At 39.7% G+C, this 12152-nt stretch overlaps 1 protein-coding gene across 2 annotated transcripts in view; it reads right to left on the reverse strand.

Annotated features, from left to right (window-relative positions):
• SMG6 (SMG6 nonsense mediated mRNA decay factor) overlaps positions 1 to 12152 on the reverse strand; it is a 547213-nt gene that overhangs the window by 170984 nt on the left and 364077 nt on the right. For both annotated transcript variants that reach the window (XM_063956128.1, XM_063956126.1), the window contains one exon: positions 201 to 402. In XM_063956128.1, the coding sequence (XP_063812198.1) occupies positions 201 to 402 (202 nt within the window). The remainder of the gene's footprint in view (positions 1 to 200; positions 403 to 12152) is intronic.

Here is a 12152-nt window from a genome sequence, read left to right on the forward strand (position 1 = left end):
ACACATTAACCTTTATTTCACTTCATGACGGAGCTGGATGTCAGCGGTAGAAAGGTCAATATTTTCCCTTAACAGACTCAACGACTTAACAGTACTCATTACTCAGGACAAGCTTCCCGAGATTTTGGGAGATGAGGTAAAAGAGGGGTGAGGAAAATCTTAGCGGGTAGCGGGACTGAAAAGGAACTACAAGTACTTACCTTATCTGAGCTTTTCTCCACAAAGCACGGCTCCTGAGGAGTAACCAGAAGGGGCACAAAACCAGAAAGGAGCCTATCTTCTTCCAGGATCAGGAGTGAAAGGTCCTCATCGGGATCCTTATAAAGAGGCACTTCCGACTGGTTTACGCAGGTCAAAGTGTTACAGAACTCTGCCAACACAACCCACACATCTAGAGTAGACCTGTAGAGAAGATGTAGAACAGGGTTACTTTACATAGTTGACCACCTTCAATATCACACACAAAAAAAAAAAAAAAACAACAACCCCCAGAGTCCCCACACAGCATTGCACAGGTATCTCACTAATACAATTCATGTGCACTTTTGTTAAAAGGGACATACAAGTTCAAGACCCTTGGAAGACCACAACCACTGTTTGTCATCATGGAGATTAGAGAAGCGATTGACGGATGCAGCGATGCTTTCTACTTGCATGGGAAGTGTGGATGAGATAAAGCTTTATTAACGTGTAATGAGGTCTGACATGTTTTATAGTACACCTACTACAAGGTTCTTCTGCCACTCACACTCCAATTGCTGCCAGAGCGTTTTAAAAACTTTTTAGCCAACATGTTCTCCTTTATCCCGACCCGTGAACAAAGTAAAAAGACTAATAGCGTCTACAGAAAAGGAGAAGCTGATTATTAGTATTCAAATTAAATAATAAAATGACAAAGGAAAACAAAAGCCTGTAGCATTTAATTCAACAACAAAGGAAGGTGTAAAAAGATATGTAAGCTTAGGCACAATCAGGCTTGATGGACGCAGAAGATAGGGTAACGACGACGGATGGAAACTCGTAAGGAAAGATCTGTGTAATTCCGAAAAGAGGAGGTTCCAGGTGCCAAATCTCTTAGCTGCCTCATTTGGCTGAGGTTCTACTCCAGGAAACGCCCGCTGACACAAAACATCTTGCCATTGACCGTGCGATGGCAGTTTGCGAGAACACTCTGTACCACTGACATATAATTCCTCCCCCCACACTAGAATAAGTCCTACCCCCCCCCCCACCTCACATCCTTTCCTGTCAGTGGGGTTCATCTTCAAGCCCTCTAAAATCTGTCAAAAACGTGCAGATGAGGGGGGAAAAGAAAAAAAGAAAGAAAAAAAAAAAGAGGAAAAAAAAGAGAATGAAATAAACAGCGGGGAAGGCTGGTCAGTGAGGTAATGGGAACAGTGTGGACTGTGCAAAGCCAAATAGTGTTTTAATAGTTAAAAGGACTGAACTTGACATAACCCCAGGAAAGATCCTGTTCTGCCCCTCAGGTCTGACAGATATCAGAACACAGCAGGCACCGGATGCACGAGGAGTGGGGGGCACTGGGCCTCCCAGGAGATAAAGTTGCACGTCCGTGCCTTTAACCCTCGGGATGCCCCCGCTGCCCACTTTGGGCCGAGCACTTCCGGTCACACACATCCTGTGCCAGAAAGCAGCGCCAAGTCACAGAGAAAAGGCTTGCAAAGTAAACAAACTGAAAACAACAACTGTGACAAGAAGAGAGGCAGAGAAACAGATAATCAAGAAGCAGGAGAATGGAAGAGGCCAAGAGAGGGAAAGAATGAGAAGAGGGGAGGCAAAAGAAAGTAATGAGGAGAGACACACTGAATAGAAGCAGAAGGAGAGAATGGTCCAACAATGATCAGGTTTCAGTCAGCTCAATATAACAGCCCGGAGCACCTCAGCACAGTGATGTATTTTCACCTAGGTAACGTGACTACACTCTCTCCTCACAGCTGGAGTTATATATCCCTGCATGAGAACAATTACCATCAGGTGACAGACTGACCCATCAAAGCCTCCAGTCCACAATCCCATGTACAAGACCTTTCCCCATAACTCTAATAAAGAGAACAATCAACAGCCAGTGGCAGTCTGCACAATTCTTAATGAACACTACCTATTGTTACCTGAATATACAAGTCACCTCGATATACGTTATTAGCTTGGTATTCATGCCATTAATTCAGACAGCGATAGTTCTGTGACTGCTGTGAGACTACAAGGCTCAGCATTTTATTTCAGTTGAGACTTTCAGGGTACCTGCAATTCCACAGTACCTAGCAATCCACAAGCTGCCTCTAATATGCAGATTTATTTCTTCACATATTAAAATTAGGTGATTATAGGTAGCGTGAGATGCAATGCAAGATAACATTACATCATACACATGACTATGAAAATATTAATATATTGCACTTTAGGCACGCAAGCATATAATATATTGCACCTTAGGGAAGCAGGCATAATGTTAGTGGGTGTGGTACAGAAGATCTACAGTGTCTAGGTAGACCATCATTAGGTCAACCCCATATAGTCAACATGCATTAATGTAGACAGGTACAAAAGGTCGACATGGCAATGGTTGACAGAAATGGTCAACACACGTTTTTTGGGTGTCATTTTTAATGTTTGACCCCAATCAATATGTGACCCCAATCAGTGGTAACGTACACTTGTGGGCTCGCTTTGGCAAGGTGGCTTGCGTTACTATTCCCAATCGCAGTCCACGTGGATAGTAAATCAAGCAAAAGTTGGGAATACATTAAAAAACAAAACAAAAACACGTGTGTCGACCTTTTGTACTTGTATATCCATACCCTCCAGCTGAACCTTTTTGGCAGGTACAGGACCTTTTTTTTATGGTCTGTACCGATTTTTGTCTCTCCAAGCTTCCATAGAAAGTATAGGAAAAGAGGTGTGGCCACCCCACCCCCCCCTTTACCCGTGACCACACCCCTTCTCTAATTTGTATCGATTTGTGTGTGTAAAATGTTGGAAGGTATGTAGATCTATCATCCGAATACCAATGAAAGCAGAGTCATAGTATGTTGGATCATTTAAAGACTCCACAAGCACTGCCCCCTAATGGTAAATCCACTATGAAAAAGTTTCATGCGTTTGTGGTTCTACCAAGCATTGACTTCTGAACTAATCATGTAATGGAAAAATAAGCTAATAATAATCATTTCCAGCTGAAATCAACCTATAGTCACAAAATGGAAAGAAAAAATAAAATATAGTTGTTCTAATCAGAATATGCCCTGAATTAAGAAGTTTATGTCTGATATTGAAAAACACAATACTTAATATTACTACTATACTCATGGGTTTACTAATATACTCATGGGTTTGTTCAACAGAACAGGAAGTATTCTTGTAAGGCAGGCATGTCCAAACTGCGGCCCTCCAGCTGTTGAGAAACTACACTTCCCAGCATGCCCTGACACAGCTTTAGCAATCACTGACAGCAAATCTCTGTTAGGGCAGCTACTCCCCTATACCAGGTAGATTTGTCATTTGGTATGAACCCATGTACAATCCTACCAATTAATGTTGTAAGAAGACTGTAGTGCAGAAAAAATTATAAGGTGTATTTTTATCTGATGAGACACCCCCAGAACTGCGGCTACTGGTCCTGCATGGCCTGAACTCTTGTCTCACATTTAATGGGCGACTCAGTTATTAGGTGTGCTTATTATAGGTTAGAGTTACACGCGTTGGTGAAGATTCCCTCAACTGCACTCCCTAACCTGATTTAATCTATTATTTTGTACTGTAAATTCAAACACATACATATCAAAAGGCAAACACTAAACTAGGGGAAATGTGCAAAGAGGTTTTATTGAGAAATTTGATGGCGCTCCTGTTCAAATCTCTGCTGCCCCCCACTTACACCCTGGATCTATCCCAGATGATCCAAAAAAACTAGAGATAAAGTGGCAAAAGGTGGTGAAGAGGGTTGGCGCTCAGAGAAATGGAAAATCAGTACTTATCATAAATGTCGGAGTATGTCGGTCGTACAGGTATTTTTCTTATTCCCATTTGGTTTTCTTATCCGAATGTTCTTCCAATGAGTTTATCAATGTAAGAAATGAAAGATGGCTTTAGGTTAAACAGGTGTATCTTATATCTCTAAAGATACTATTTAGAGATACGGTCTACTTTCTTCCAGACTATGTATATTTTGGTGGATATACCTGGCTTACATAATTAAATGTATCATTAAACTCATCAAGGTTTCTTTCTAAAGATGATTAAGACAAATATCTGTCAGTAATGCTTCTGAAACGAGTGCATACCTCCACTTACACAAAACAAGGTTGATAGCAGGCTTATCAAGGTATCTTTTATGCCGAGACCATATCCCTCATACTTCAATCACAATTCAAAATGTACAAGATGGAACAGCAAAAGTTGATCTCTATTGTGCATACCTAACTTACACTTATATAGTGCGCTATCCTCTTATAAAGGTATCTTTTTGTGATAAGTACTGATTTTCCATTTCTCTCAGCGCCAACCATCTTCACCACCTTTTGCCACTAAACCAGGGGAGTCTGGTGCTATGGATGGGACCAAGTTTCCTAAACAATTATACATTTTTTTTTATAACAAAAGGGAGACATATGAAGTAATTCCATCTATTTGTGTAAATTATCAAACACACAAAAGCATAAACTTCTGATATTATTAATCTGTATTAAATTTTACAGATTAAAGAGTAACCCTACAATACTTATTCCCTGATTCCCTATTGGTTACGTATGTCCATCTATCCTGACAGCTTCCAAAGCTTACTGCTATAATCATAGGCCACACAGTTCCAGAGATACAATTAAAAGGTACCAACCATAAAACATGTTGATCCATATGAAAAATGCATATCTAGATGTAAATGATCATCACTATGAGAGGTGGAATATATCTTGGTTACAGTACTGATGTTTGCTATGGAAACAATAATACAGCCATTTCAGATCCAGATTGGCCAGCCAGTCTCTTATCGGACGCCTATTATTTAGTCTGACTGCAATATTCTTGACTTGAGCGACCTAGCCAGAAATGTGAAATAGCACGGGTCTGTGTTTTCAGGTGCAGGTCAAAAGGTCAGAGGTCAGTAGAAACTGGACATCCCCAGCACTAGTTCTAGCAAGGAACAAAAAGATCAGATTGGATTTTGGAACACGACAGAAAGCAGACTGTAGTGTGTGTGTATAATTGTATAATTATATATATATATATATATATACACCATAGTTCCCAATGCTTACCCTGAAAGGGTTTAGACAAAAGGAGACCAGCACACCACCATATGAAAAAATATGAAAAGCATTTAATGAATCAGTAGCATTATCAGGCCTTTTGAAAAAAATTTTTAGTACTCATCATGAGGCTTTCAGCAGTATTTCAAGCAGAACAGCCATCCCAACGGCCCGTTTCGGTTGTCACACCTTCATCATGGGGTCAGCTACAACATAGTGTTCAAACAGAGAACCTTATAAAGCTGTGCAATTTGCATAAATCAGATACACCTGTTTTGCCCAATCACCAGTGATTCAAAAACCTCCCAGGGGTATGTGAACAGACCAGTGTGGAACTACAAAAGCAAGACAAAGTTGCCCAGACCACTATCAACAGTTCCGTTGTACCGGAAGTGACAACACGCGACCGCGTTTGTCAACATCCGCCATGTAACGGAACTCAAGTGCCGGGGTACGTTTCCACGGCACTAGCATAAGTACCGCTGTGCCGGAAGTGATGTTGCGTCATCGCGACAATCAACTTCCGCCAATACAAAAACCGGCCTCAGATCACTGGCAATGTCACCGCCTATGTGTTCAAGGTACACAACTTGTCACATACATTAATCTGTACATAAAAATAAAAATAAAAAATACAGCATAAGAATATCAAATGAAGAAAGAAAATAACACATAATAAAAAGTATATTATAGGACATAATGAAAAATAACCTGTATGTCGATACTTATTCTACGGGCCAATAGGTCCTATATAAATATCATCTTAAACAGGCATACAAAGCCGCATTAGTAGGAGAATATCGACATAGAGGCTAATTGATCATAAAAAACAAATTATATAAAAAACACAAAAATAGAAATGGTAGTAAGTTGCATTAGTGGCATTGTCAACAGCGATCCCAGATAGAGACAATTTGTCATGAAGTATACTATCTTGGTCAGTTGACTGTAAAGCAGTAGTACCAATGAAAATTCAAATGAAAGGAGTCAAAATAAGTTCTTCATTCAAACCACTGGGCGCAGTTGAATTTAACTTGTAGATCCATTCACATTCACGTTGCAGAAGTAACCGATGTCTATCGCCTCCCCTACGTAGTGGGGGGATGTGGTCTATTGGCATACATCTAAAGTCAGCCATAGTGTGACCACTAGTAACAAAATGCCTGGCTACTGGTGGTGTGCTGGAATCTAAAGCTGTAAAGGCCTTCTTGATTGAACTCCTGTGCATGGATATGCGTTCCTTTAGCATACGGATAGTTTTACCCACGTAGAGTTTATTACATGGACAGAGAATGATGTATACCACATAGCGAGAATCGCACGTCAGTCGATGTCTTATAGTATAGCTACTTTTGGTAATTGGATGTGTAAAGGTTTTTCCCAACAAGAGAAATCTGCAATTTGCACAGCCCGCACACTTATAGGCTCCTTTTTGCAGTGAAAGCCAATGCAAATTAGTGTGTATACCTGGACTAATGTCAGAGAATGTGATGCGTTCTCTTAAGTTGCGACTTCTCTTATAGCTGAAGAGAGGTGGATTCGTGCAACTAGGTCCAAGGATCGGGTCAGCTTGTAGTATGTGCCAATGCTTAGTAATGATCTTCCTAATTAAACCAGAGGAAGTGCAGTAAGTCGTAGGAAAAACCAATCTGTCAGAAGTAGCATCGACACGTTGTGTAGATAGAAGATCATCCTGTTTCAGCAGCAAACATCGATCTATTGCTTCATCGACTTCATCTTTACTGTACCCCCGCTGGATGAAGTTATCACCCATTTTGTGTAGGGCTATAGGGAGCTTAGAAGGATCTGATGTTGTTCTAACAACTCTAACGAGTTGTGAGTAGTGGAGTCCTTTCTTCAAGGGCCGTGGATGAAAGCTGTCTGCCAAAAGTAGTGTATTTTTGTCCGTGGGTTTTTTGAATAATTCCGTATGGAAGGAGTTATTTTTAATAGATACCAAAATGTCCAGGAACTCAATACTGTCGGCACTACTCCTGCACGTGAAAGTGATATTCTCAACCTTATGGTTTAATTGCTCCACAAACAATTCTAGATCTACAATTGTCCCTGACCAAACAAAAAATAAATCATCAATATACCGAAAATAACAACTTATAAATTTGGAGAAAAGTGGATCTGATGTGATATATGTGGTCTCAAAATCATACATAAAAATATTGGCATAAGACGGTGCCATGTTTGAACCCATGGCGGTTCCTTGAAGCTGTAAAAAAAATGCATTATTAAACAAAAAATAATTTTTATGCAAAATAATCTCCATAAGCAAAATCAAATAATCAACAGGTGGACCTTTATAATGGGGATTAAGCATCAATACACGGCGCACTGCCTCAATGCCTGCATTGTGTGTAATATTCGTATATAGACTGGTTACGTCCAAGGAAACCAAAAGACAGTTAACAGGTGGTATCCCAAACTGTTTTAATTTCAACAAAAAGTCAGTAGTATCTTTCAAATGATAGGGGTTTTGTAGTACCACGGGCTGCAAAAAATAGTCACAATATTGTGAGAGGGTTTGACATAAAGAGCCACGTGCCGAGATTATAGGTCTGCCAGGCGGCAGACTGAGAGACTTATGTATCTTCGGCAGAATATACAGAAGAGGGATTTTGGGAAAATCCTGTATCAAAAAGTTCTTGGTGTGTACATCAATCCATCCATTAGTGAAACCAAGTTCAATGATGGAATCAATTTCTCTTTTATATAAACCAGTAGGGTCAAAAGATAATTTTTTATAGCAACTCTGAATGGACAGTTGCCTGTCCACCTCCCTGATGTAGTCATCCCTGTTAAGGACAACAATACCACCGCCTTTATCGGCGGGGCGAATTATAATTTGTTGGTTATTTTTCAAGGACTGTATTGCTTTAATTTCATTAGAAGTTAAATTTTGAAAGTGTTTCAAAATTTAACTTCTAATGAAATTAAAGCAATACAGTCCTTGAAAAATAACCAACAAATTATAATTCGCCCCGCCGATAAAGGCGGTGGTATTGTTGTCCTTAACAGGGATGACTACATCAGGGAGGTGGACAGGCAACTGTCCATTCAGAGTTGCTATAAAAAATTATCTTTTGACCCTACTGGTTTATATAAAAGAGAAATTGATTCCATCATTGAACTTGGTTTCACTAATGGATGGATTGATGTACACACCAAGAACTTTTTGATACAGGATTTTCCCAAAATCCCTCTTCTGTATATTCTGCCGAAGATACACAAGTCTCTCAGTCTGCCGCCTGGCAGACCTATAATCTCGGCACGTGGCTCTTTATGTCAAACCCTCTCACAATATTGTGACTATTTTTTGCAGCCCGTGGTACTACAAAACCCCTATCATTTGAAAGATACTACTGACTTTTTGTTGAAATTAAAACAGTTTGGGATACCACCTGTTAACTGTCTTTTGGTTTCCTTGGACGTAACCAGTCTATATACGAATATTACACACAATGCAGGCATTGAGGCAGTGCGCCGTGTATTGATGCTTAATCCCCATTATAAAGGTCCACCTGTTGATTATTTGATTTTGCTTATGGAGATTATTTTGCATAAAAATTATTTTTTGTTTAATAATGCATTTTTTTTACAGCTTCAAGGAACCGCCATGGGTTCAAATATGGCACCGTCTTATGCCAATATTTTTATGTATGATTTTGAGACCACATATATCACATCAGATCCACTTTTCTCCAAATTTATAAGTTGTTATTTTCGGTATATTGATGATTTATTTTTTGTTTGGTCAGGGACAATTGTAGATCTAGAATTGTTTGTGGAGCAATTAAACCATAAGGTTGAGAATATCACTTTCACGTGCAGGAGTAGTGCCGACAGTATTGAGTTCCTGGACATTTTGGTATCTATTAAAAATAACTCCTTCCATACGGAATTATTCAAAAAACCCACGGACAAAAATACACTACTTTTGGCAGACAGCTTTCATCCACGGCCCTTGAAGAAAGGACTCCCCTACTCACAACTCGTTAGAGTTGTTAGAACAACATCAGATCCTTCTAAGCTCCCTATAGCCCTACACAAAATGGGTGATAACTTCATCCAGCGGGGGTACAGTAAAGATGAAGTCGATGAAGCAATAGATCGATGTTTGCTGCTGAAACAGGATGATCTTCTATCTACACAACGTGTCGATGCTACTTCTGACAGATTGGTTTTTCCTACGACTTACTGCACTTCCTCTGGTTTAATTAGGAAGATCATTACTAAGCATTGGCACATACTACAAGCTGACCCGATCCTTGGACCTAGTTGCACGAATCCACCTCTCTTCAGCTATAAGAGAAGTCGCAACTTAAGAGAACGCATCACATTCTCTGACATTAGTCCAGGTATACACACTAATTTGCATTGGCTTTCACTGCAAAAAGGAGCCTATAAGTGTGCGGGCTGTGCAAATTGCAGATTTCTCTTGTTGGGAAAAACCTTTACACATCCAATTACCAAAAGTAGCTATACTATAAGACATCGACTGACGTGCGATTCTCGCTATGTGGTATACATCATTCTCTGTCCATGTAATAAACTCTACGTGGGTAAAACTATCCGTATGCTAAAGGAACGCATATCCATGCACAGGAGTTCAATCAAGAAGGCCTTTACAGCTTTAGATTCCAGCACACCACCAGTAGCCAGGCATTTAGTTACTAGTGGTCACACTATGGCTGACTTTAGATGTATGCCAATAGACCACATCCCCCCACTACGTAGGGGAGGCGATAGACATCGGTTACTTCTGCAACGTGAATGTGAATGGATCTACAAGTTAAATTCAACTGCGCCCAGTGGTTTGAATGAAGAACTTATTTTGACTCCTTTCATTTGAATTTTCATTGGTACTACTGCTTTACAGTCAACTGACCAAGATAGTATACTTCATGACAAATTGTCTCTATCTGGGATCGCTGTTGACAATGCCACTAATGCAACTTACTACCATTTCTATTTTTGTGTTTTTTTTATATAATTTGTTTTTTATGATCAATTAGCCTCTATGTCGATATTCTCCTACTAATGCGGCTTTGTATGCCTGTTTAAGATGATATTTATATAGGACCTATTGGCCCGTAGAATAAGTATCGACATACAGGTTGTTTTTCATTATGTCCTATAATATACTTTTTATTATGTGTTATTTTCTTTTTTCATTTGATATTCTTATGCTGTATTTTTTATTTTTATTTTTATGTACAGATTAATGTATGTGACAAGTTGTGTACCTTGAACACATAGGCGGTGACATTGCCAGTGATCTGAGGCCGGTTTTTTGTATTGGCGGAAGTTGATTGTCGCGATGACGCGACATCACTTCCGGCACAGCGGTACTTATGCTAGTGCCGTGGAAACGTACCCCGGCACTTGAGTTCCGTTACATGGCGGATGTTGACAAACGCGGTCGCGTGTTGTCACTTCCGGTACAACGGAACTGTTGATAGTGGTCTGGGCAACTTTGTCTTGCTTTTGTAGTTCCACACTGGTCTGTTCACATACCCCTGGGAGGTTTTTGAATCACTGGTGATTGGGCAAAACAGGTGTATCTGATTTATGCAAATTGCACAGCTTTATAAGGTTCTCTGTTTGAACACTATGTTGTAGCTGACCCCATGATGAAGGTGTGACAACCGAAACGGGCCGTTGGGATGGCTGTTCTGCTTGAAATACTGCTGAAAGCCTCATGATGAGTACTAAAAATTTTTTTCAAAAGGCCTGATAATGCTACTGATTCATTAAATGCTTTTCATATTTTTTCATATGATGGTGTGCTGGTCTCCTTTTGTCTAAACCCTTTCAGGGTAAGCATTGGGAACTATGGTATCAATAACAATTGACACGGCACCCTTCTAACATCCTTTAAGTGTGTGCGCTTCACCTCTGGACTTTATATATATATATATATATATATATATATATATATATGAAACACAACAGTATCTTTATCTTGCGCCAAGTTCAAAGCAGCACAACGGGAGAGGTCCCTGTTGGAGGACCTCAATAGCATACAGAATAAAAAACAGTTTCCCAAGTGCGCTAAATAAGACTGTATCTACAATGATTCTTCCAGTGTTGTTTCCATAAGTCAGAATTGAATACTGGAGAAGATTTGTATATGGGAACCTGTAACGGACACCCCTCACCAAGATGGTCACCCAAACAAGAGGCCCAAGGCCAATTAGTAAAAAATTGTTTTAAAACAAATACAGTTTTCACATAAAATTCCTCATATAGTGTTCACAAAGATGTGTTTAAAATGATGACAATAAAGGATAACCAGTATGTTCGTTGTGTGGTCTTTAACTCTAGATACTCCCTCACCTTTTTCAAGGTGCGAGCTTAAGAGGGAGTATCTTCACAAACTATGCTGGAAACTCCTGACTGACAAACCCAACGCGTTTCGTCTTATCGACTTCATCAGGGTTAACAAATATATAAAACAGGCTTATTTGCCATTAATAGATTTGTGTGTGGAGAATCACAACCTTGGATATAGTGATAAAAAAAGGATTCTCTTAAGTTCGCTCCTGATAGGAGCTTTCTTGGTGGTTCCTTTTAGGAATCCTAATGGTCCTAGATATAAAATTCTGCCTTAAAGATAATTATTCGAGACTCCTTTGTGGAGCTCCTTATAGGGACTGATTGATTGAGGTTCCCTTTAAAAATACTGGCAGTCAGATTTTGACGCACTGCCTGAATAAGATATCCAGATCTTACAATTAGGACTATTTCTGATTCAGGTATTAGCCCGTATATAGAATACTTCTAGGAAAAAATACTTCAGAAAGTATAACGCTGATTTGACAATCACAACGCAATGAAAACCTCCTCAGTAAAACTCACAGAATGGATCCTGAG

The sequence above is a fragment of the Pseudophryne corroboree genome, chromosome 2 (genome assembly GCF_028390025.1).
Source record: "Pseudophryne corroboree isolate aPseCor3 chromosome 2, aPseCor3.hap2, whole genome shotgun sequence".
Lineage (NCBI taxonomy): Eukaryota > Metazoa > Chordata > Amphibia > Anura > Myobatrachidae > Pseudophryne > Pseudophryne corroboree.